The sequence below is a fragment of the Dasypus novemcinctus genome, chromosome 19 (assembly GCF_030445035.2).
Source record: "Dasypus novemcinctus isolate mDasNov1 chromosome 19, mDasNov1.1.hap2, whole genome shotgun sequence".
Taxonomy (NCBI): Eukaryota; Metazoa; Chordata; class Mammalia; order Cingulata; family Dasypodidae; genus Dasypus; species Dasypus novemcinctus.
Window position 1 is genome coordinate 6,572,499 of NC_080691.1, and position 26,202 is coordinate 6,598,700.

The 26,202-nt window shown below is 50.7% G+C and overlaps 2 protein-coding genes across 4 annotated transcripts in view; one reads left to right on the forward strand and one right to left on the reverse strand.

The window, feature by feature from the left end:
- Positions 1-12,153, reverse strand: part of POLE (DNA polymerase epsilon, catalytic subunit) — a 70,333-nt gene extending 58,180 nt beyond the window's left edge. For 2 of the 3 annotated variants that reach the window (XR_011646462.1, XR_011646463.1), the window contains exon 1: positions 12,004-12,121. Coding sequence is in view for 1 of the 3 variants with exons in the window: in XM_058281175.2 (XP_058137158.1) it covers positions 12,004-12,065 (62 nt within the window). In the remaining 2 variants the exon portion in view is untranslated. Of the gene's footprint in view, positions 1-12,003 lie in introns of all 3 variants that reach the window. The other variant, XM_058281175.2, reaches the window with a different exon arrangement.
- Positions 12,154-12,309: 156 nt separating this feature from the next.
- PXMP2 (peroxisomal membrane protein 2) lies at positions 12,310-20,032 on the forward strand. The gene is made up of 5 exons (XM_058281181.2): positions 12,310-12,497; positions 13,736-13,852; positions 15,185-15,347; positions 18,586-18,705; positions 19,697-20,032. The coding sequence occupies exons 1-5, from the start codon at positions 12,376-12,378 to the stop codon at positions 19,763-19,765; spliced, it is 591 nt and encodes a 196-aa protein (XP_058137164.1). The 5' UTR covers positions 12,310-12,375; the 3' UTR covers positions 19,766-20,032.
- Positions 20,033-26,202: the final 6,170 nt, after the last annotated feature.

The window sequence follows — 26,202 nt, forward strand, 5'->3', positions numbered from 1 at the left end:
TAGCAATATCTTGATGGTGCTCTTTTGTAGTTTGTAGCATATGTTTCATTACAGGGCAGGTGTTGGTGGGTAGCTATTTGGGAGCTATGTATGATGATATGCATGTCTGTTTTGTAAATTCACAAACTTTACTCTGCATTTGTTGCTTATGTATGTTCACATATGAACAAGACACTTCAATAAAATAAAATATTAAAAATACCCTGAGGAAGCGGAAATGGCTAAAGCAATTTGGCTTCTGCTTAGCACATGGGTGGCCCTGGGTTCGGTTCCCAGCGCCTCCTGGAGGTGAGCTGGCGCAGCAGGCAGGCATGGTGAGGTGACCCAACAAGATGATGTAACAAAAGAGACACAAAGAGGAAAGACGATGAGCGATACAGCAAACCAGGGAGCTGAGCTGGCTCTCTTCCACACGGGAGGTTCCAGATTTGGTTCCTGGTACCTCCAAAAGAGAAGACAGAGAGCAGAGAGCACATGGATACAGAGAACAGACAGCGACAGCAAACAACGGGGGGAGGGGAAGGATAAATAAATCTTTTAAAAAACTAACAAAATCCCTGTACACAAATATGCACAGCAGCTTTATTTGTAATAGCCAAAAAACTGCGGGACAGGTGAATAGTTTAAAAAAAACCTGCTGCAGAGCCAAACCACAGAAGGCTACCGAGCAATAGAAAGGAACAAACTGTTTTTTGTTTTTTTTCCCTTGTTGTGTCTGTTGCATTCTTATTAGGTAGCTCTGGGAACTATCCTGGGACCTTCTGGAGTGAGAGAGAGGTGATCGTTCTCTTGGCCCACCTCAGCTCCCTAGTTCGCTGCGTCTCATATTGTCTCTTCTGTGTCTCTTTTTTGTTGCGTCACTCTCCGTGTGGGTGGCACTACTCCTGGGAGGTCTGCTTTCCTGCGTGGGGCTGCACTCCACTGCACAGGGGCCACTCCTTGCACAGGGGGAACCCCTGTGGGGTGACACTCTTTGTGCATGGCAGCACTCCATGTGGCCCAGCTTGCCACATGGGCCAGGAGGCCCTGGGTATTGAACCCTGGACCTCCTATATGGTACCTGGAAGCTCTGTCAGTTGAGCCATATCCGCTTCCTGGAATAAACTGCTGATATACCCAACCTGGCTGCATCTCAAGAGGATTACGCTGAATGAAAAAAGCCAATACCCCAAAGTTACATACTGCATGATTCCACTTAAGTAGCATTCACAAAAAGACAGTAACAGAGATGGGGAGCGTCAGTGGTTGCCGGGGATGGGGTGGGGCAGAAGAGAAGTGTAGTAGCTATAACAGGGCAGCACAGGTGACCCTGGTGCGGACTGAACTGCTCTGGAAGCTGCAGTGGCCACACAAGCCGGCTGGTGGTAAATGCACAAAATAAAAGCACGCACATACAAGAGCATGTGGAACTGGCAAAATCTGAATAAGGCTGATGGACTATCAATGTCAATTTCTTTATTGCGATCTTGTGCTATAGTCAAGTAAGATGCTATCACTGGGAGAAACTGGGTAAAGGGTATACAGGACCTCTTCCTTACAACCACAGGAGAATCTAAATTACCTCAAAATAAAATGTTTTATTTTAATAATGCATAAAAACAAAGTGGAAATGCATATTTGTATGTGCTGAGACAAAGAAGACGCAGGCAGACCTCAGGGCAGCGGGTGAAGTGCGACCTGCCACAGACTGAGACGTCCCTCTCTGGGGAGGCCCAGGTGCAGGTGCTCAGATCAAATTTGGTGAAACAGAGTGGAAAGGAAGCATAAATTCACAGCGGTCCAGCTAAAGGCCACGGCCTCCTGAAGGTTATCATCTTTTCCCTTTCTTTTGGTTCCCATTGCCTAGGAAAAATTACAAACAAACCAAGTCTATGTTTTACTGACATCATTCTCCTATTAACTGTATGCTAACTGATGTTATATAAACACCAGTTGGAGCAGAACTGTACCTAATAAATGCAAGACAGGGACATGGATGTGGTTTAGGCAGTTGGCTGCCCGCCCACCACACAGGAGGTCCCAGGCTCAGTTCCCAGTGCCTCCTAAAGAAGACAAGCAAGACAGTGAGCTGATGCAACAAGATGACGCAATGAGGAGACACAGTGAGAGACACAACAAGCAAGGAGATGTAGCTCATGCTACTGGGCACCTCCCTACCACAGGGGAGGTCCTTGGTGCCTCCTAAAGAAGACAAGCAGACACAGAGAGCAGACAGGAAGCACAAACAATGGGGGGGGGAGAATAAATTTAAAAGAATAAAAATCTTAAAACAAAACAAAACAAAACATGGGACTCTCTTCTCTCCCAGAAAAATAGCTACAGAACAGGCAGAAATGGACAGCCTGGAAAAAAATGTTCTAGGGTTCAGGACACCAGGAGAAGGCTGGACACCACCCAGAATAGAGAGGGGCACAGGAAAAAAAATCTTGACAGAGAGATGGTGAGTAGAAGTGGCAGCTGCTGCTGCCCTTCCCCCACCCTAAGTACAGACAATTTTGAATTCTCCGGCAGTGAAAGATAGAGGGGGCCTGCAGGGATCCACCCCCCCACCCTGGAAACGGGAGAGGGACAGAGCCTAAGACTGATTCAACTCTTGCCAACAAATCTGGACTGCTGTGTCCAGGAGCCCGTCCAGGCCGGGTGGGGCCATACCCTGCTTGCCTAGGGACTCCGAAAGGGACTAAAGAGACCTGGGACTAAAGAGACCCCATCCCCTCCAGCTCCCTCTCTCCTGACGGGGGCTGGTTGTTGACGACACCCACGGGAGTGGAATTATTTCCCACCTGGGGAAAAGGGAAGGGGCTGTCAGTGGAGGCTGGAGAACCGCCTCTGAGGAAGTTTCCATTTCCAGGCTCTCAGCCTCCAGGCAGGCTCTCGACCACGTGATGCCATCACATTGTTGCAGCAAACAAGCTCCAACCTGGCATGGAAATGAGGGCTGCCAAAGAGCGCCATCTGCTGGTGGAGCAGGCACACGCGAGGAAATTAAAAGTAATCAAGAGGCTTTTTCCCAGCATTTACAGCCTGCCTTCCCAAGGCCCTAAAAAGCTTGTCTGCAATCCATTACTGGGTCTTAGTTTTTAGCAACTAATAGGGACAATCCTAAAGACACAGGCTGAAACAAGAATCAAAGTACAGCAGTAACACAATCTCCTGTCACTAAATCCCTACGAAAGAAAGAGAAATTGGGGAGTGGGTATAGTTCAGTGGTTGAGCACCTGCTTCCCATGTACAAGGTCCTGGATTCAATTCCTAGTGCCTCCTAAAAAAGAGAAATTGTGCACCAGAATAAACTCACCGTCATAATCAGATGCCTAGACATCAGCAAAAAACACAAGCCCTACTAAGAAAATGGAATAATGACCCAAGTGAAGGTATATATCAAAGCCCCAGATGAAACACAGGATTTGAGACAACTAATTAAGGAGATTCATACAAATTTACAAAATCAAATTAATGATTTGAAAGACAATGTGGCTAAAGTGATAAAGGACATCAAGAAGATACTGAACAGGGAAGTGAATTTGGCTCAACGGACAGAGCATCCGCCTACCACAGGGGAGGCCCAAGGTTCAAACCCAGGGCCTCCTGACCCATGTGGTGAGCTGGCCCATGCGCGGTGCTGATGTGCACAAGGAGTGCCAGGCCATGCAGGGGTGTCCCCGCGTAGGGGAGCCCCACACGCAAGGAGTGTGCGCCGTAAGGAGAGCCACCCAGCTCGAAAGAAAGTGCAGCCTGCCCAGGAGTGGCGCCACATACATGGAGAGCTGACGCAGCAAGATGACGCAACAAAATGAGACACAGATTCTGGGTGCCACTGACAAGAATACAGGCTGACACAGAAAAACACACAGTGAATGGACACAGAAAGCAGACAACTGAAGGGGGAGAAATGAATAAAAAACAAATCTTAAAAAAAAAAAAAGAGGACCAGATGGCTCACAGGTGAATTCTACCAAACATTTTAAGAATAATTCACACCAACCCTGTTTAACCTCTTCCAAAAAACTGAAGAGGAGGGAAAATTACCCAATATTTTATGAGGCCAAACATCACTCTAATACCAAAGTCAGATAAAGACACAACAAGAAAAGAAAATTACAGACCAACCTCTAATGGCTAATGAACAGAGATGCAAAAATTCTCAAAAAAAAAAAAAAAAAAAAAAAAAACTTGCGAATAGAATCCAAAAGCATATCAAAAGAATTATACACCATGACCAAGTGGAATTTATTCTTGGTATGCAACGGTGGTTCAACATAAGAAAATCATTCAACATAATGTACCACATTCACAAATTGAAGGGAAAAAACCACATGATTATTTTGATGGACACAGAAAAGACATTCTACAAAACCAACATCCTTTCTTAAGAAAAAACACTTCAAAAGGTAGGAATAGAAGGAAAATTCTTCAAAGGGCAGATATGGAAAAACCCAAAGCCAACCTTGTACTCAGTGGTGAAAGGTTAGAAGCTTTTTCCTAAGACCAGGAGCAAGGCAAGGGTGTCCACTGTCACCACTGTTAGTCAACACTGTGCTAAAAGTTCTAGATAGAGCAATGATGCAAGAAAAAGAAATAAAAGGCATCCAAACAGGAAAAGAGGAAGTAAAACTTACACTATTCCCAGATGACACGATCCTATATTTCGAAAATTCTGAAATGTGTACAACAAATCTACTTGAGCTAAGAAATGAGCTTGGGAAAGTGGAGGATACAAGATTAACATGCAAAAATCAGTAAGGCTTCTGTACATTAGTACTGAACAATCTGAGGAGGAAATCAGGAAAAAATTCCACTTACAATAGCAACAAAAAATTCAAATACCTAGGAATCAATTTAACCAAAGAAGTACAGACCTATATGCAGAAAACTACAAAACAATGCTAATGGAAATCAGAGAAGACCTAAACAAGTGGAAAGACATTCTGTGTTCATGGATTGGAAGACTAAATATTGTGAAGATGTCAATCCTACCCAAAGAGTCAATGTAATTCCAATCAAATTTCCAACAGTCAACTTTACAGAAATAGAAAAGGCAAATACCAAATATATTTGGAAAGGAAAGTGCACCCAAATAGTCAAAAGCATTCTAAAAAAGAAGAGCAAAGTGGAGGACTTTCACTTCCTGACCTTGACACATACTAGAAAGCAACAGTGGTCAAAACAGCACCGTACTGGTGTAAAGACAGACATACCAATCACTGGAATAGAACTGAGTCCAGAAATAAACCCTTACCTCTACGGCCAGCTGGTTTTTGACAAACCTACCCCAGTTCATGTTGAGATAAAATAGCCTCTTCAACAATGGGGCTATGGGGCTGGAAGAACTGGATATTCATAACCAAAAGAATGAAAAAGGACCCTTATCTCACTTCCTATACAAGAATCTACTCAAAATGATCAAAGACCTAAATATAAAAGTCAGGACCATAAAATTACTAGAAGAAAATATAGGGAAACATCTTCACGGCCTTGTGATAGGTGGTGGTTTCTTGGACCTTACACAGAAAGCATGAGCAACAGAAGAAAAAATAGATAAATGGGACCTCTTCAAAATTAAGTACTTTTGCACCTCAAAGGACTTTGTCAAAAGGGTGAAAAGGCAGCTGACTCAAGGGGAGGAAATATTTGGAAATCACATATCTGATATGGGCTTAATATCCATGATATATAAAAAAAGAAGCTACAACTCAACAATAAAAAGACAAACGGCCCATTTAAAAAATGGGCAAAAACTCAAACAGACATTGGTCCAAATAAGAAATACAAACGGCCAAAAATCACATGAAAAAATGTTCAATATCACTTGTGATTAGGGAAATTTAAGTCAAAGCTACGAGATATCATTTCACACCTATAAGAACAGGGACAGAAATCTACAAGTTTTGGAGAGGATATGGAGTGATAGGAACATTTATTCACTGTTGGTGGGAATGTAGAATGGTACAGCTACTGTGAAGACTGTTTGGCAGTTCCTAATTAAGTTGAATATAGATGTGCCACATGACCCTGCAATACCACTACTGGGTATATACCCAGAAGAACTGAGAACAGTGATACAGACATCTGCACACCGATGTTCATAGCCATGTTATTCACAATTGCCACATAATGGAAACAACCCAGGTGTCCATCAACCCATGAATGGATAAACAAACTGTGGTGTATATACCTGACGGAACATTATGCAGCTGTAAGAAATAGAGTTGTGAAGCATATAACAATGTGGATGAACCTGGAGAATATTATGTTGAGTGAAGCAAGCCAGACACAAAAGAACAAATACTGTATAATGGTGCTTTTATGAACTAAATACATTATATAAACCCATCGAGTTAATAGCTAAAGTATGGGTCACCAGAAAATAGAATGAGGTTAGAGAATGGAAAGTTGAGGGTTAACCTGTGCAGAAATGGTAAAAAGGTTTTTTGTTAATCTTTGGAAAAGAAAAGGTGAAACACAACATAGTGTTTACAATTAGCAATGCTATTAAATGGGAATAACAGTGGTTGAAAGGGAAAGTCTAAGGTATGTATATTGCTAGAATGAAAGCTAAAAAATGTAACATGGAACTACAGCACAGTAAAATCTCATGTGAAATACAAATATAAGACTTTCTTTGAAACTGAACAAGTGTATGTTAATTTTACAAGATATTATATCAAGCAAAAGAAAACTTATGCTAAGTGGAAGAAATCAGACACCGAATAGTACATATTGTTTGATTCCATTTATATAAAATGTAAATATAAATTAATTTATAAAGATGGAATTAGATTAGTGTTTACATAGAGCTTGGGAAGGGTAGCAGAATTGAGAGGTGACTACTAAGTGTGGAGTTTTTCTTTTTGGAGTATTGAAACTGTTCTAAAATTTTTTATGATGACGAATGAACAACACTGTGATTATATTAAAACCAACTGACTGGGGAAGTGGTTGTGGCTCAACTGACAGAGTGTCCGCCGACTATATGGGGGGTCCAGGGTTTGATACCCAGGGCCTCCTGACCCGTGTGGTGAGCTGGCCCAGGCCAGCAAGAAGTGTCGTGCCACCCAGGGGTGTCCCCTGCACAGGGGGGCCCTACATGCAAGGAGTGCTTCCCGCAAGGAGAGCCTCCCCATGTGAAAAAAAAGCGCAGCCCACTCAGGCATGGCACCACACAGGGGGAGCTGATGCAGCAAGATGACGCAACAACAAAAAAAAGCAACACAGTTTCCCAGTGCCGCGTGACAAGAATGCAAGTGGACACAGAAGAACATACAGCGAATGGACACAGAGCAGATGATGGGGGGAAGGGGAGAGATACAAATATAATAAATCTTTAAAAAACAAAAACAAAAACAAAAAAACCACTTGACTGGAGAAGTGGCTGTGGCTCAATCGACTGGGCTCCCGCCTACCATACGGGAGGCCCTGGGTTTGTGTCCCAGGACCTCCTTGTGAAGGCAGGCTCGCCCACACCCAGGGAGAGCTGACACAGCAAGATAATGCAACAAAGGGAGACAAGTAGACACAGAAGAACGTGCAGCAAATAAGCGAATGGACACAGTGAGTAGATAGCAAGCAAGCCGGGGGGGGGGGGGTGGAGGAGAAGGGGGATAAAAAAACAAACCAATTGACTGTATACTTCGGGTAGAGGGTATGTGTACACATCTCAGTAAAACTGCTTTTAAAAAAAGATATATATACTAAATTGTCTAGGAAGTATACACTGAAGTATTTTGGGCTAAAGGAGCATCATGTCAGCAACTTACTCACAAATTGTTCACAAAAATATTGTAGATAGAAAGAATCAAGTAAATGTGGTAAAATGTTAAAATATTGATGAATCTGAGTAAAAGGCACAAAGTTATTCCAACTTTTTTGAAATGTTGAAATGATGTCAAAATAAAAGTTATACAATATTTTTAAAAATGTAATACATCCTTCTGGGATGCGAGGGTCTAGATATGAGAACAACTAAATATGGATAAAAATGGAGTATTGTTCTGTGAGAGAGGCAGCAGGCTCAACTGATGACAAGGAAACTCACTTTTCTCAGTTCTATACCAATAAGCCCTTATCAATCTTCTCAATCCTCTCTGGTTAGGATCGTCTAATAGCTCTTCTTAGAGTTTTTAGCACAAAGCTTAAATAAAGTACTTGATGAAGACTTCTGAGCACCAGAACTATTCAAACGAGGTTTGTTTCCAGAACTTAGATGCTCCCCAAATTGTTCACAATCTTTATTTCTACAAGCGTGATCCCATTTGGATGGACCAGAATAACTGTACATTCTGGGGGCAGAAGACCTATTTATTTCCTAAGCCAAGCATATTCTTCACTCCTCAAAACGCATAGCTAAGAACCAGTACCTCAAGCCTTTTTGTCTTAATATAAATACATCAGCTACTTTATAAAGAACAGACAACATATATACATGTTTAGTGTGGACAAGGTTGGGAGGTGGTGAATACAGAAATGATTCAATTCCAAGCCCTCGGCTTCCCTGGGGCCTTGGTCACACAGGCACATGCAGATACATGAGCTCCGTCCTTCCTAGAATGCTTTCCTGACACCGTTTCCCTAAAAGCTGTTCAAGTGCTCTTCCAAAGAAGAGGACGATGCGGACTATTGCCACAATAATCCAGGATTCAAGAGTTCTTTTCTCAACTATCTGTGGATATGCCCTCCTTCCCTTCTGCCACCTCTCATTTCCCAGGATCATAGTCTAGTTTCTTGCTACATTTCAAGGCTCCTAGAATACCTCAACTAGTTTGAAGAAGCTTTATGATCACTTCAACTCTGACCACTTTTAGGTTTCTCCACAAGGTGAGAGTGTTTCTAAAATACTGCCATCACTTGACCTAGCAGTGCTACTAAAAATGTATGCCATAGAATAAATGACGTGTAGAAAAACAGTTTCTTTAACATATTGATGTTCATCACAGCTTTGTTTATAATGGGGGGAGGAGGGAGAAGCAATCTAAATAAGCTAAATTTTCAAAACAGGGACCAATAAAGGAAAATTAACAAAAACATATATTAATAACAGGTCTGTCTAATCAGAATCCAGGCCCTTAATTACCATAACATATCTTACCAGTTACTGATTTATAAACATAAAACTGTTTCTTTAAAAAAAACCCTTCCTTTGCCTGAAGGTGTTCCTTGGTTCATCTCTACTGGAAGAACAGAATGACCATATTCCAAGATTAGGACCCTTAATTTTCACAAAAGCATGACCACCTGAGGTGGGAGAGTACCACCCCCTCCAAACATCCACACCTAATCCACACTGAATATAGGACCCTGTATGGCAAACAGGACTTTGAAGATGTGGTCAAGTTAAGGACCTAGAGAGGGGAGAGATTCCTGGGCTATCTGGGTGGGCCCTAAATGTTATCACAATGGTCCCTGAAGGGTCCTTATTAGACGGGTCAGGGTCAGAGGCAAGGACTAGGAGATGCTACACTGCTGGCTCTGAAGATGGAGCCTGCACCACCAACAAGGGACTGCAGGCAGCTCTAGACGCTGGAAGGCAAGGAAATGGATTCTTCCCTAGAGCCTCCAAGGGAACTCATCCCTACCGACACCCTGATTTGAGAACTTGAGACCTCCAGAACCTTAGGAGAATAAGTATTACCTAAGCTGCTAAATCTGTGGTGATTGGTTATAGCAGCAATGTGAAACCGGAACTTCACCACACTACACGGCTGCTCCATCTCTAACATACCTAGACCTTCACCACACTACACGGCTGCTCCATCTCTAACATACCTAGACCTTCACCACACTACACGGCTGCTCCATCTCTAACATACCTAGACCTTCACCACACTACACGGCTGCTCCATCTCTAACATACCTAGACCTTCACCACACTACACGGCTGCTCCATCTCTAACATACCTAGACCTTCACCATACTACACGGCTGCTCCATCTCTATCCTATCTAAACCTTCATCATACAACACGGCTGTTCCATCTCTAACATACCTAGACCTTCCTTTCATCATATTACACGGCTGCTCCATCTCTAACATACCTAGACGTTCACCATACTACACGGCTGTTCCATCTCTATTTTATCTAGAACTTAATCATACTACATGGCTGCTCCATCTCTACCCTATCTAGACGTTCACCATACTACACGGCTGCTCCATCTCTATTTTATCTAGAACTTGATCATACTACACGGCTGCTCCACCTCTACCCTATCTAGACCATCACCATACTACATAGCTATTCCATCTCTAACATACCTAGACCTTCATTACACTACACGGCTGCTCCATCTCTACCCTATCTAGACCTTCATCATACTACACGGCTGTTCCATCTCTACCCTACCTAGAACGTCACTGTACTACACCACTGTTCAGTCGCTAGAACCTCACCATACTATACGATTTCTCAATTTCTACCATAACTAGAACGTCATTATACTATACAACTGTTCAATCTCTAACATATCTAGAACTTCACCACACTATATGACTGTTTAATCCCCAAAATACCTAGATTTATCTGTAATAATAAAAACAGAAAACTCAGCCTCATTCTGAGGCTGGGTTCATTATCCAAATATGACTGGATGAAGCCCTCGGTGCTACAGTCCTCCAAATAACCCAGGTTTTATTCCTGCACCAAGTGAGTTGGATTAAGTGTTCCAAAAACTACTCACCTGGACTACTACAAAATCTGAAAAACCAAGATAATAGTAATAAAATAATAACTATCACTTACTGATTACTTACTCCACCATAGTCACTGACTTTCCTAAATGCTCTGCACATACTATCTCGTTCAGTTCTCCTAATGATCCCTGAGGGTAACATTAATATTCCCATTTTCATCCAACAAGAAACTGAAGGCATCCAGAGCCTATGCCCACTACCTACAATCTCATGGGCACACTTGGCTCAATGGAACCTTTGTAAGGATTAACTGAACTAATCCACGAAAGCATTTAGGCCACACAATAAAAACATGTGGTAAGTCGGGAGCGGATGTGGCTCAAGTGGTTGAGCGCCTGCTTCCCACACATAGGTCCTGGGTTCAATCTCTGGTACCTCCTTAAAAAAAAAAAAGGCATACGGTAAGTCTTAAATGGTAGCCCATTATTGCTTTTTATTCCTAGAAAATAAAAGCATCTGTGCCATAGGGTCGTTTATGAGGATTCAATGATAGGACAAACACTAAGCACTTAGCACAAACCTAGTTTTCATTATCGCTGCTGAGGCTATTACCTAACACATAACTTTCCCAGGAGAATCTGGTTTAGAGCTAGGCGTCAGTAAAAAGCTGTGCGTTCTCCGAAGAACCGGCTGGCCTTCGCTCTCGCTCCGAGGAGCTGTGCACCCAGTCCCGCTGACGTTTCGCTCCGACCCCCAAGGAGCCAGCGCGCACCTCCCTCCCGCCCAGGCCTCACCACTCGAGCTCGTACCTTCCCTCCAGCCTAACTTTACTTTTGCGGCACACGTTTTAAGATCCCAAGCATAGCTGTAAATAAACATATCTAAAGAAAACAAAAAGCATAAAGTGGAAAGACCACGGTGCAACGCTGCCGAGAAAAGCGCTTGGCGACCGGGCCGAGCCCTCTGCCTCCAGCCGAGCGACGATCCTTAGCAGCAAGCGGGGAAGACGAAAGGGGCTGCGACGTGCCCCCCGGGGGCGGACCTCACCAGAAGAGGCGCCCCAGAGGCTCGAGAGAACCTAATTTCGTTCGGAAAAGTCTGCGGAGTGAGTCCCCACAGCGGTCGGACGAGCCGCGCGCGGGCGCCCGAGGGCGGAGGGGAGGGGAAGGGCCGCGAAGAAGGCGGCAGCCCGGCGCCGGGGCACACTGGCCGGGGGGCACCGCGCGCGCAGGCCCTCCTCGACCGCGCGCCAAGGGCTCGATCTGTCCGCGGAACGACGCCCGCGCCGGGCGCGCGGCCCTCCCCGCCTCGCTGCCCCGTGGGGCCGCGCGGACGCCCGCGCGTGCGGAGGGGCTCCCGGGCGGGGGTGGCTCTCACCGGCCGGCCTCGCCGTCCGCGCCCGCGTCCGCGCGCCGGCGCCCGCTGTTCCGCAGAACCATCGCGCAGCTCCCGCAACGCGCGCCTCAGGCTTTCCCGGGAGGAAAATTGGCGCGCTGCCGTCCACTCTCGCGAGACCCGCGAAGGTCCAGAAGCGCCCAATCAGGAGGCGCGGCGCCCGAGGGAGGCGGGGCCGGGAGCCTCGGGGTAACGTGTGCGCAGGCGCCCGCTCCGCCCCGGGCCCCGCCCCCAACCCGGAGCCCGCGCGCCTGAGGCGGGGCCCGCGGCGTGAGGCCGCCCCCGGCGCCGCCCCTGCCCCGGGTCTGGACCTCGACCCCGCGGGCCCGAGGCGACCGCGGTGCTGGGGACGCGATGGCGCCGGCGGCGTCTCGGCTGCGGGCCGGGGCCGGGCTCGGGGCGCTCCCGCGGCGGGCGCTCGCCGGGTACCTGCGCCTCCTGCAGCTCCGCCCCGTGCTCACCAAGGCGGCCACCAGGTGGGCGCGGGCGGGCGGGCCGAGCCCGGGGCCTGGTGCGGGGCCGAGGCGTGCAGGCCCTGCGTGGGTTTGGGGGCTCGCGCTGGAAACGACTCTCGGGCGCTCTGGAAGCCGGAGGCGAGGCCGGGGCCCGCGCCGGGGCGGGGAGGAAGCGGGCTGCCGTCCCGGGGGCGGCCCTGCCCCGGGGCCCCGGCGTCCCGGCCTCCTGCGTGCGGGGCCCCGCGGCGCCGAGCTCCGATCCGGGGAAGGACCGACGAGAGGCCCGGGCGGGGCAGGCGGAGCCCGGTGGCGGAGCGCCTGCCCCCGGGCGCGAGGTCCTGGGGTCACTCCTCGGTACCCCCTTGACAGCACAGGCGAGGAAGCTTTTTCCGAGCTTAGGGACTGAGGCCTGGGCGAGGCGAGGCAGCGGGCCAGCGCTCAGGCGCGGACAGCAAGGTCGTTTCCCCCGAGGAGCGGCTCGTGCCCTGCGAACTGAAAACCAGGCGCTGCAGTACGTGGGCAGGGAGCCCGGAGAGCGTCCAGAGTCCGTACCCAGAACTCAGCTTCTCAGGGGGCAGCTGCAGGGGGCCCTGGGAGGGGCGCTGGGCAGTCTCCACTTTTTTGAGATACCGGGGCAGGGAACTGAACTCCACACTCACATGTGGGAAGCCGGCGCTCAACCACCGAGCCACATGGGCGCCCCGTTTTCTTTACTTCACCATTTTATTGAGGTAATTGTGGACCCATGTGCAGTTGTAAGTAGAAAGGCACAGATCCCTTGGACACGTTGTCCAGTTTCCTCCAATGGCAACATTTTGCAAAACTCGTACAAAGTCACAGCCACAAGATTGAAAGTGGTGCCATCCACTGAGCATATTCAGAGTCCCACCAACTTGTACATAGAGATTTAGTCCCTGCAGCTTCGGCCCAGGTGCTGGTTCCTGGGTCAAGGCACAAGGACCCCCTGCCGCCCTTCTGTCAGCACACACCCCTTCCTGTCCTCCCTCCACCCACTTCTCTTGCAAAGGAAATGGGCATGCGCACAGGCTGCCAGCCTTACTCAGACCCCCGTTTTCCTCGTGTGCACGTCTGCGGCGAGTGTGAGCTGCGCTGTTGTTCCACTTAGGGACCCTCCTTGCAGCCTGTTTGATTGGGATTCTCAGTCCAGCCACAGCGGGACCTCCGGGCACCTGCTCGTTGTCTTGGAGGGACGGTACGCGCTCAGGCTGACTGCTGCTCTCTGATTACTCTGTCTGCAGTGGCATTTTGTCAGCACTTGGGAACTTCCTGGGCCAGATAATTGAGAAGAAACAGAAAAAGGAAAAATGCTCTCAAACTCTAGATGTCACTGGGCTTCTCAGATATGCCATTTATGGGTGAGTGTCAACAGGGCTTGTCTACCCCGTTGTAGACCAGGAGCCAACAAAGAAATGTTTTGTAATTTCATTTGGAAAACTAATTTTTTGAAAAGCACCGAATTAACCATGATGGGGAAAATTGGAATGGTGTCAGAGTTCTCTTGACTTATTTTGTAGTTTAATGTGTTTTTTATGCTGAATTGCCTGGGAGGGGGCATCTTAGAATGAGCAGAGACAGACTGGAGGCCAGATAGCTCCCTGGAACCTAAAGTGACTCCCAGACGCAAAGACCCTGAAAGTGTCCTAGGCTGGTGGAAGAGGAAATCCAGCTCAAATAGGGCTAGTTCCTGTTGTTTTCATGGAAATAACGAGGTATCCTGAAAATTTTTCAGTTTCTGAGCCACTTTCTGAATTGCAAAATGAGTTATTTTGAAGTCTTCTGCATCTGGAAGGATTTTGAACATTCAGAGTTCACAGTACCTTTCGCACTTGCAGGCATGTTAACACTGGTCATCGCACTTTCTCCCCTCCACCCCGCAATGGATTTAAAGCAGCAGTTCTTCAGAGAGGGGGAGTGTAGCTAAAGCACCTAGAAGGCATTATCCAATTCCACGAGTTTCGCATCCCCAGGATTTGATTTCTCTTCCCACTGACACTCACTGCTCCTGGGCATTTAACATTCTGGGGGGGGATGGGATGGGAAAAACAACTGTGAATCACTTGTTTAAAGAACATTTCAGTGTCAAAAGCTGAAAGACTCCTGGGTCCTGGACCTTTTTATTGCTGAGCTTGGAGCTGCAGGCGTCTTATAAGCGGATTTGTTTTTTTCCCCAAGCACCTTGCATCCTTTGGAACAAATGGTAGCAGCAGAACCAGGCTGTGCAGCTCCAGGTTTTATCCTTGCTCACCAGCCTGAAGCGTTTGATAAAAGCCCTGATCCCTGGGGGGGAGTCTGTCTGTTCCTGAGCACCCTCCGGGAGCCAGGCACTGACCCAGGTGCAGTGGATGGACACCCGGAGCTTATCTTCTAGAGAGGAGGGGATTCTGTGTAACGCAACAAGAGAGAGCACTCCGCATAGTGACAGATGCGAGGGCCTGGAGCAGAGTGACTGGGACAGGGACGGCCAGGGAGGGCCTCCCCGAGGAGGGCACTGGCACCCACAGTTGAGAAGACGGAGGAGGCGGGCGAGCCACGGGAAGGGCGGGCGGAGTCTGGCCTGAACCCTGTCAAAGGAGCCTCCTCCCAGAAGGCCCGCAGGCCCGTGCGGCCAGTCTGCTGCTGCGCGGGGCAGGTGCAGGCCGGGGGCTGGGGACGGCTGGTGGGCGCCTCCTCACCCCGCGGGGCCTTAGTTTCTTCCTGACAGGGCCGCTGAGCCACTTCTTCTACCTCTTCCTGGAACGCTGGATCCCGGCTGAGGTCCCCTGGGCCACGCTGCGGAGGCTCCTGCTAGAGCGCCTGGTCTTTGCCCCGGCCCTGCTGCTGCTCTTCTTCCTCAGCATGAGCGTCCTGGAGGTGGTGCTGGGGGGTCCTGGGGGGGTGCCGGAGGTGGACATGGAGGGGGTCCTGGGGGGGTGCCGGAGGTGGTGCTGGAAGGGGCCCTGGGGGGGCCCTGGGGGGGTGCCGGAGGTGGTGCTGGAAGGGGCCCTGGGGGGGTGCCGGAGGTGGTGCTGTAAGGGGCCCTGGGGGGGTGCCGGAGGTGGTGCTGGAAGGGGTCCTGGGGGGCCCTGGAGGGTCCTGGAGGGGGTCCGCATCACCTCACACATCTCTTCAGGGGCTCGGGCACCTGAGGCTGAGAGCTGATGACAGAGCAGTGGGAAGCACCTGTTTTCCTTTGACCTGAACGAGCAGCAGCACCTCCTGGCTTCCGGGGAAATCACATCTCAGTTGTCAGAGCCTCGCGGTACCATTTTGCCTGTCACTGCTTTGCCATCAGCACGGACTTGTTTTCTTGCTATTTTGATAGCTATATTTCAATCTAATTGGGTCCCTTTGTAATCCTCTAAATTCTGCTTCATACATCACAAAACATCCTTATGAGAGGGGTCTCCACGCTTGACCAGCCTGAGAGTCCCCTGGCACAGGACTCAGGAGAGCCCCAGCAGTGGCACGGAGGCTGTGCCAACATGGTGCCAGGGGTAGCGCAAGGGCCCCGGAGAGGCCGACTTCCTAGCGTAGGTTAGTGAGCGTTCACGTGGGTCACCTGCACGCTTGCTCTCTCACCGTCTCAGTCCACGTCCAGGTTTAGCAGCAGCAGCAGATGCCCACGGACCCGGGAGGAAGGCTTTGTGCTGTTTGTCTGAGATGTGTCATGTTCTGCCCTAAAAGTGGTTTGTTCCAGCCATACCGGCCAGTGCTTCTCAGGTGGGATTTGAAACAGCACCTCAAGTTCTTGCCACAGTCTAAAGTGGCCCTGGGGGGTCAGGAAAGACGTAACAGTGACCGCATTAGGTCCTTGGCAGGAAGAAGGAACGTCTGGGAAGTCCTTAGCAAATCTGGCAAGAGGAAGTCAAGGGCAACATGCTCGCAGTGTGGGTGATGCAGGTGTAGCCTTGTACTTCTCTTCAGATATGAAGGCAACGTATTTCCATTAAAAATGCTGTATCTGTGTTCATGCTGAGTGTTTCCAAAGTGCATAAACTGGGCAGCGGATGCAGCTCAGTGATTGAGCACCTGCTTCCCACATACGGGGTCCTGGCTTTGTTCCCTGGGACCTCCTCAAAACAAACAAATAAACAGAAAAACCAACTCATTGGGGAGTGGATGCAGCTCGAGTGGTTGAGCGCCTGCTTCCCACGAACGAGGTCCAGGGTTCAATCCCCGTGTCTCCTAAGAAAAAAAAATTTCAACGTGCATAAACCAGCCCCACCTGTAAGGGGCACGCCAGAAGAGCGCTTGCTGTCTGCTAGCCTGACGGAACGTGCACATCTGGCGCTGGACGCCACTGCACACCTCTGCCTGTCGGCAAGGGCTCCTGTTGGGCCGACCCTGGAAGTCTCGCTCTGTGGGTGGCAGGGATAGTGCGCTCCGTGGCCTGCGCGGGCACGTGCCTGCCCGGGCTCTGCGCAGCGCTTTGCGCCCTCCGAGCACCCCGGGGCTGAGCCCAGGGAGGGTGAGGGGCCGCCCTGAGGCCGCAGAACCCGCAGGCCAAGGATCAGGCTCCGTGCCAGAGCTCAGCCGAGGGGCTTCTCTGCACTCGTAACAACTGTGATACTGTTATTTCTTGAAATAGTTTGCAATCCGATAGGCAAAACATCTTATTTAAATTTGTATATATTTATGAGGTTGAATACCTTTTTGTATGTTTATCTGCTATTTGTGTTTCTCCTATTGGAATGTGTGCTTTTTTCTCCTGACTTGTAAAAGCCCTTTGTATACTCTCAATAGTAATCTTTTCCCACTTTTTCTTAGTTCTTTTAACTTTACAAATAGTTAAAAATTTACATAAGGTTAAAAACAAAGTTAATAAATGAAATTATTTATAGTCTTTTTTTTTTTATTTTTAAATTTCTCTCCCCTTCCCCCCCACCCCGCCCCAGTTGTCTGTTCTCTGTGTCTATTTGCTGCTTCTTCTTTGTCCGCTTCTGTTGTCAGCGGCACAGGAATCTGTGTTTCTTTTTGTTGCATCATCTTGCTGTGTCAACTCTCCGTGTGTGCAGCACCATTCCTGGGCAGGCTGCACTTTCTTTCGCGCTGGGCGGCTCTCCTTACGGGGTGCACTCTTTGCGCTTGGGGCTCCCCTACATGGGGGACACCCCTGTGTGGCACGGCACTCCTTGCGCGCATCAGCACTGCGCATGGGCCAGCTCCACATGGGTCAAGGAGGCCTGGGGTTTGAACCTTGGACCTCCCATGTGGTAGATGGACGCCCTAACCACTGAAGTCTGCTTCCCTATAGAGTCTTTTTTTACATCAACTTCAGGAATTCAAATATGACAGTCTGAATTTGTGGGCTTCCTTAAGGAAAGATAATGAAAATATTCTCCCAAACTTTCTTCTCTGTGGTTTTATTTTGTACTTCTTGATACACATAAAGATGGTAAAAATATTCTCCTCTGCTTTTCTCTAGTAACCTTATGACAATTCTTGTGTATAGATGGAAATAGAATTCTCTCGATTTTTTTCCCCCACTTGAACAGCAAATTGTCCCACTCTCACTTATTGAACAATCCCCAATATTTTGAATTGTTAACTTTATCATATTCTTGTTCTAGCTACAGGCCAGGACGTGGACTCATTGCTCTTTTGCTAGATTCTGCTCATTTTCATTGATGTCTTTGTCTTTTGCTGTTGCTACCAGACTTAATTACAATTTTATAGTTTTTCAAAATCTCCAGTAAGGTAGGCCTTTCTTCATTATTCTTTTTCAAAATGACTTTTCTTATACACATATTCTTCCAATTGACTTTAAAATCAGTATGTCAAGGTCCATTAAAAAAAAGTCTCACATTTTGATTGGAAATGCGCCAACTCTGGAGACCAGTTTGGAAAGTGCTGAGCGCCGAGCCATAACAGCAGTGCTGGTGCAGCAGCGCGAGCCCCCGGAGCGGGTGTGGGCAGCAGGGGCCGGCCGAGCCCCTGCCCGCGGGCTGCCCGCGGTACCTGACTGTCTTGCCCCCGCAGGCCTCGCTGTGCCGGACGCTAGTGAAGCACGCACCTGAGCTGGCTGCAGGCGGGACGCCCCGAGCTGCGGCTGCGCCCCGGTCGCCGCCCCCTGGGCCCTGGCTCACCACCACCCTCTCCTGGTCCCCAGGGCAAATCCTTGGCCGCCTGCTCCGCAGAGGTGAGGAGAAGGTTCTGGCCGGCGCTGCGGATGAACTGGAGAGTCTGGACTCCTGTGCAGTTCGTCAACCTCGGCTATGTCCCTCTGCAGGTGAGCGGCAGTCGCGCTCTGCCCAGGGGGCCATGCCCCGCAGGGGGAGCTCTCCGCTGTGTGTGGCGCCTTCTTTTGGTGCCTGCAGGCAGCGTGGACCTGGGCTTCACCAGAGCCCAGGCTCCTCCAGATCGCCCCTGGCCCTTACTCGCCCAGGGAGCTAAAAGTGGTTCAGAGAGCAAAGCACGGCTGAGGGGCCTCTCAAGCACCGTCCATGCTTCATCCTTTTGTTCAACAAGTGTTTATCTGGCAGCGGTGCAGAGGGGCCAGTCGGGATGAAGCTGTCGCCGGCCACTGGCCTTGAGCGTGGCTCCCCTCGCGAGGCTGGCCTGGGATGCCCTGGGTCCCTTGCCAGGTCAGGGCCAGGCTGTGACGGGCGAGGAGGGCACATGGACTTGATTCTGGGCCCATGGAGGCCGCGGAAGGCTCTCGGGCTGTGGGTGGAGGAGGGAGGGCCCTGCCCAGGCTCGGCTTGCTCAGGTGTGGCTGACGGCCTGCGGTGAGGTGGACACGGCAGCTGGGGGCACACGGGCATGTGTGCCGGGGCCAGGGGTCCAGCGCAAGGACTCGGGGCTCAGCAGGCCGTCACCCCGAGCCTGAGGGCGCATGACTGGATGGGGGGCGGGCAAAGACCGCTGGGTCTGCAGGAACCTGCCCTGGGCCCCCCACCCCCTGCCCGCCTCAGGGCCTCCCCCGGGCCCTAAGGGGCGCACAGTGCACTCCTCCCCAGCTGCGGAGGGTAGTCCGGCGCACTGCTGCCCCACTGGTCAGGCGGGCTCTGAGGCAGCAGGTGCTTCGCGCAGTCGCGGCCTGGGACCTCTTCCCTGCAGGGGACGCCGGCCCAGGCCTGGATGGACGGACGGGGGACGGCGGGTGGGGGGTGGAGGACGTGGGTGGATGAGCCCACGGACCTGCGCCCTGGTGAGCGGCGTGGGACAGCGTGGGACGGCCTCCCGCCGCGCCGCCTGATGCTTGCCTGCTCCCCTTGCAGCTCCGGGTCCTGTTTGCCAACCTGGCGGCGCTGATCTGGTACGCCTGCCTTGCCTCTCTGAGGAAGTGAGGCTGGCCGGGGAGAGCAGCGGCTGCACCTCAGCAGCTCTGGGAGACTCCGGCTGCCCAGCCCGACAGCAGGATCCGCAAGTCAGGGCTTTGCCCAGCTCTAAGGCATGTGATGCCTGATGCCCTGAATGACGGAGAGAGCAGTCGCTAGCAGGGGTGCTGTGTGTTAACAGGCAGCGGCTGCCTCCCGGCAGAGCTGCCCTCCAGACATTTCAGGGACGGGGCTGGACTGGCTCAGGATCACAATAAACCACAGTTGTGACTTTAATTCTCAGAGCGACCGTTGTCACCGTGTGGCTAGAGGGCTGTCCTCAAACTCTGGAAGAATGATTTGTTCATTTCAGGGTCTAGGGGGAAGGGGTGGATTAGCGCCCAGGGAGGAGGTTTAGGGCCGATGGGGAAGCAGCAGGTGCCTCCTGCGGTGGCCGCGTGGCTGCGCAATCCTCGCTCCACGCCGCACCACACAGGCTCGCCACTCCCTGCCGCGGACACCTGGGCTGCTCTGCACGCTGCTGGCAGCTCTGGGCACAGCACCTGCTGGAGGCCCTGCTTTCAGTGCTCCGGGTGGAGACGTAACCTGGGGGGACTCAAGTCAGACAGTAGATTAATTTTTACCAGAAATATTGAGATGTCATAAAATGTAGTTGCAAAAGCAGATTCATACACCTAAGAGGTTCCAAACATACTTAATATTTTTCCATTAACTGAATTGTGTTTAAATTGAAATTAAATAGGAGTAAGTAGAACAAAACGTTTGGCTCCTTGGGCACACGGCAGGTGCCCAGCTGCCACGAGATGAGTGGCCACAGCAGACGGTGGCGGCTCCACACCGTGGCTCAGTCCTGGAGATGCAAGAAGTCACCCAAGTCGTCCTTAAAACCTGCTCTCCGTGTCCCCACGCCGAAGATGCCGGAGCGTCCGTGGCAGAGCCACGGGCCGCAGGGGCGAGGACGCGCTGGAAGAGCCTGCGCCGCTCTCCACGTCCTGCTTCCACTCGCTGGCGGCAAGCAGGCGTGGGGGCTGCCGGGGTCCCAGACGCCCCACCCTGGCCCCAGGTGCCCAGGGCACGAGTTTTCACCCCCAGCCACTGTAGGATGCCAGAGGGGGGCACGGAGGGGACACGAGTGCGCAGCTCCCGCCTGTCCACCCGTCCAGGCTCGCCTCCACGTGCCCTCCCGTCGGAAGCTGCTCTGGGCTCCGCGGCCCCGTGCGCGCCTCACGCCCGGGCTGTCGCAGTCTTAACAGGCTGCGAGCCCTTCAGGGAGGGGACCCAGCACGGCCGGCCCAGCTCGTGCCCCAGAGCCTGGCGCAGCGGGGGAGCCAATCCCTGCTGGCCGGCTGGCCGCGAGCAGACGTCTGGTGTGGCGTGGCGCGAGGCCCTTCCCGCTGCTCTGGTTTAACGGTCGGCATAGGTCAAGCTGTGCTGCGGGGACCCGTGGACCTGCTGCGCTGGCTTTCAAGACAAAGGGCTGCCTCGAGCCTGTCACCGCCCGGGCGCCCTGCGGCCCTGCCCCGCGGCACCGCCCGGCTGGCAGCGGCTCCCCGTTGGCTCAAAAGGCAGCTTAATGGACTGAGGGCATCCCCTTAAAAAGCCCACCTGGGCCCGCTCGTCCCCGTGCTGCGTTGATCCTGACCTCGCTCGCTTCCTGTGCTTATCCCCGAGGATGTCAAGCGGAGACGAAGGAGATCGCCGAGGAGGAAGAAGTCACGGAGGACGGGGACGAGCCAGAGCAGGCTGCTCCGCTCTGCTGCGAAACCACGTGGGGGGCCCGTCTCCCCTCCGTTGAGGGGCAGTGGCCGCTCAGACCCTCCAAGTTCAAGGAGCACAGACTCCACTTCCTCTTCCAGCATCTGGGATTGGGGCAAACAGCGGTAGGGCTGGTGGAGCAAGTAGCTGCCACTGGAGATGCTTCAGTCCAGGTGGTCAAAAACAAGAAACACAACTAGAAAGAAATAACAAGAGGTGAGAGCTTCCTGGCATTTACTCAATATTGTATTTATTTTAAGGCATTTATTCAATATTGTATTTATTTTAAGGATTATGACTCTCTTGGCTTTAATCCTCTGGAGGTGCCATTTGTTCAGGGTAATGCGCCTCTGGAAGTGCTTTATTGCTTTAATAACATGGTGACAGGAAGCAGGGTGCTCTGGGGAAGCATTATTTATGCAGCTAGAACTGGAGGACGCCACCAGCATCCAGACGCCCAGCTCCCAGCCCTGGAGCCCAGCCCCGGCCACGGTGCTGGCAGGTCTTCAAACGTGCCGCTGGCCGCGGCGAGCGCTGGGCAGGGTGGCTGGAAGCCTGGCCTCTGTCCATCGGGAGGCAGGCCCGCGCCTCCTTCCTGCCAACGGGCAGCGCTGGACAGCAGCAGGGCACAGCAGCCTCCACAGACACGGGGGCAGAGATGGGAGAAAACCTCACAAGTTCCTTCCTGGAAGGGATAGACGAACCTAAAGTAGCCTGCCTGACAAAGAAAATACCAATAAACACTAGGAATGGGACGGTGGGAGCAGACAGCTGAGACCACACCCCAAATCTACAAACAGCAGGTATTGCTCTGTAAAATATAAACCGCCCAAGTTCTCTCAAACTCAAGAGGAAAGCAGGAGAAATTGGTTATCTTTTAAAATTAAAAAAGGTAAAAAATCAGACCTGAAAATCGAGAGCACACCCACAGCGTCAAAACCAACTCTGAGAGCACAAAGGAGAAAGCCCGTTAGCCGAGCTTGCCCGGCATCAGTGCAGGCCCTCAGAAAGACGCTGGCCAGAGAAGCAGACAGTGCTGCCCAGATCCTCCTGGGCAGGCGGGACCAAGGCACAGTTTTCTTCCTTTGTAAGAAGTGGAAGACTTGGTAAAAAAAACAGCTATTAAGGTAGTCAAATGTGCAACTTCAAAACATCAGTGTTAAACCAATAAAGAGTGCCTAAAGCAAGGCTCTGATTTTGTAATATCCGAGCAGCTAAAGTCCACTCTGAACAGCTGTGAATGATTAAAAAGAAACTCTAATGCAGAGTGGTTCAACTTTAGGAAATTCAGTCATGCACTTTGTACTATCCGTAGACTAACAGAGGAAAAATAGATCCAATCGATAGAGAAAATGTCATAACATTGAACACTGATGTCTGGAAGAAAATGTCCTCCATCTCGTAGTTAAAGCTCTGGCTGTTCCCCAGATCCCTCCAGCAGGCCCTCGTCTGGGAGCCAGGGGGACTGTCCCACAGGACCCAACGGTGCAGGAGGGCGGCCGGCAGTGTCCCAGGGCCACGCTGCTGCTGTTTGAGGTTGTGTGAACGTCCTCCCAGAAGACGAGCACCTCCCGCGACCTGCCGGGTGGGAAGAAGCCTACACCACCGGTCAGCATGCGGCTTCTCGCCTTCCTTCTTGGCTCACACAGCCAAGGCTTGTTTCTCAGTTGCGGACCTATCTCATCAAGAGCAGCTGATGGCACATCCGCTCAGGGAAACACTCCTGGTTGCTCTGGCAGAGAAAATTAGAAGCTGCAGAATATCACGCCAGCAGCTCGGTGCTCCGCTCAGAAGGACTATATGCCGTTCCTCCATAACTGACGGCTGGAATCAACCACACAGCTCAGCCTGCCACCAAGAGCCAGGAGGTACTACCCTACAGGGGACTGGAAGGTGGAGAGCCGGGAAAACGTCAACAGCACAACTGCCAGAGTGAGGGAGCGAGAGAGAAGGCGAACACACAAATGTCAGGAGCTGCTCTGCAGGGAGAGGAGAAACTACCAGAACAATGTGGTACACAGGATAGCATAACAAGAGCTGCAAGACTCAGAAAAAGAAAATTCAAACTTTTACTAAATGACAGGAAAGGAAACAAATCAGCAAGTTATCTGATGAGTCTGGAAGATTCAATAGTACGGAGACGTCAGTGCTCCCCAAATTAACCTGTAAATCCAAGGTTCTCTCAATATACAGGCCACAGCTAATTCTAAAGTTCATAGGGAGAGAAAAATCTTCAAGAATGCCTAAGAAAACTAACACAGAGGGCCCTGACCTACCAGATGAAAACCACACTAGAGAGGCCGAGGCTAGACCAGGAGACCGGCGGAGAGCAGTGGGAACGCGTGTGGGCGGGCGTTTGATTTCTCATAAAAGGGGCACTTCCAAGGGATGGGAAGAGTACGGGCGGCTCAAAAAGCGATATTGGAACAACTGGCCATCCATTCGGGAAAATATAGTTAAGCTAGATGCTCATTTCACATTAAACACAAAAATAAACTCCAGATGGTGTAGAGGATTCGTATACATAAGAAATTGCATATGAAAGTATTATAAGGAGATACGAGAGGCCCTGCCATTGCGCAGGAGCAGGGAGGGCCTCCTCCAGGAAGCACTCACACCAGTCTTGGCTCAGGAGACGGGCAATCCAGTCGACCTCCTAAAATGTAGGACTTAGCAGAAAAGCTGTGTGTCTTGGCACCTCCGCCCGCTGAAGAAACAAAGCTGAGGGTTGAGAGCGCAGAGCCAGTCCCCTCTCCCCAGCGAGGGTTGGCGGCTGCCCTGCCTGGAGCTGGGGAGGGGGCTTAGCAGGCCTCTCAGAGGCCTTGACGTGTGGCCCTGCTGGGGGCACGGGGACAGGTGTGTGACCCGGAAATAAACTCTGTAAGCAAGACTGGGTGAAGCTGCTGTCACGCAAGGAGAGAAGAAACTGACGGAGCAGCCCTCCCTCACCCCAGTGGGCCCCCGGGGTGGGGGTGTGTGGAGATGACGACCTTGAGGTCACCTTTGCAGGTTTTAATTACAGTAAATGGGATCAGATATTCCAGACACTGAATTGAGACTGGATTTTATGACTTAAGGGAACTGCAGTCAAGAAACTGCAAGTCGAAACAGCAAAATAGAGTTTTTCACTCATTGGACTGGGAGAAATGTAAGGGAATGATAATTCCCAGTGAAGACAATGTGAAGAAAGCAGCACACCTGCATTTGCAGTAAGAGTGAATTCCACAATCTGCTCAGATCACCTGACAATGCCTACAGAAAATAAAGACAAGCCCCTCCCTAACCACTATCCCCTACGACTGTTAGGTGGAACCAAGCAAGACAAACACTCAAACCAGGGAGTGGGGGAGCCCCAGTGGGACTCAGCTGGTTGTCAAACCCTGACCAGGTGAGAGGGCACCTGTGCCAGAGGGCTGCCCAGCACAGGGTGCCAGAGCCCGAGGAGAGAGGAGGGCATCCCTGTGGGGTGGGGTCCGAGCCCAGGCGAGTGAGGTGGGCTTCTGCACGGGCGGGGGCAGCCGTGGTTGCATGCAGGGAGATGGACGCAGTAGTGGATGGGAAAACAGCCAGATTTCCCACATTTCGATAAGCACGATGGAGCCAGGTTTCTTGCAGTTGGATAAGGATGATGGAGCCAGGTTTCCCAGCTGGGTAAGGACGATGGAGCCAGGTTTTTCCAGTTGGATGCGGATGATAGAGCCAAGTTCCCCACATTTGGGTAAGGGTGATGGAGCCAGGTTCCCCACAGTTGCATAAAGACAATGGAGCCAGGTCTCCCACAGTTGGGTAAGGATGATGGAGCCAAGTTTCCAGCTGGATAAGGATGACAGAGCCAGGTTTTCCCAATTGGATGAGGATGATAGAGCCAAGTTTCCTGCATTGGGTAAGAGTGATGGAGCCAGGTTCCCCACAGTTGGGTAAGGATGATGGAGCCAGGTTTTTTCCAGTTGGATGAGGGTGATAGAGCCAACTTCCCCACATTTGAGTAAGGGTGATGGAGCCAGGTTGCCCACGTTGAGAAGGGAGTTGACAGTAAGGAAATGGGGAGAGTTAAAATGACCCCAGGTGGGATCAGAACTGGAGGAATCAGTGTGAAAACATAGTTTTCAATACATATAGTTTTACAAATAAAGAAATAAAGGTGTAGATAGAAGTTTAGCTTCCAGGCGCAGTGAGCACATCCAGCACCCAGTCCCATCCTCCTAGAAGAGGAGCAGGCGCCTTGGGGAAACGGCGATTCTGGCCAGGGCAGATGAGCCTGGAGTATCTTGTACCAGAAAGCCAGGAAGTGTTCAGAGAAGGATAGGAGACTGAGAGGTCAAGAATTTCCTGGTTTTTCTGTTTTTTTTGTTATTATTATTGAGATAATGAAAGCACTCTAATGATGACTGAGGTGCTGAATGCACAACTATGTGATCATACCAAGGACTGTACTTTGGATGAATTGTATGCTTTATTAAAATAGATCAATAAAAGGGTTTTGTTTAAAAGAGAAAGGATGGGGACATGGGTCGAGGACTCAGAAACCCCTGCCTAAATCTGAGACCATTTCAGCACAAAAGGGGACGGTCTGAGTGTGAGCTAATGTAGGGAAATGCACAAGGTGCATTGGAGGAGGGACGAGACTTTAGGGCAGTTTCAAAGTACCTCCCCACAACACATCCAACAGTCACAAAAAGGAAAAGAGAAGA

Excerpts from the sequence above, each read along its gene's own strand:
- PXMP2 (XM_058281181.2), top strand. The coding sequence starts at position 12,376 with ATGGCGCCGGCGGCGTCTCGGCTGCGGGCCGGGGCCGGGCTCGGGGCG. Across the intron at positions 13,853-15,184 it reads CTCAGATATGCCATTTATGG|TTTCTTCCTGACAGGGCCGC; the intron begins GTGAGTGTCAAC and ends GCGGGGCCTTAG. Across the intron at positions 15,348-18,585 it reads TCAGCATGAGCGTCCTGGAG|GGCAAATCCTTGGCCGCCTG; the intron begins GTGGTGCTGGGG and ends CCTGGTCCCCAG.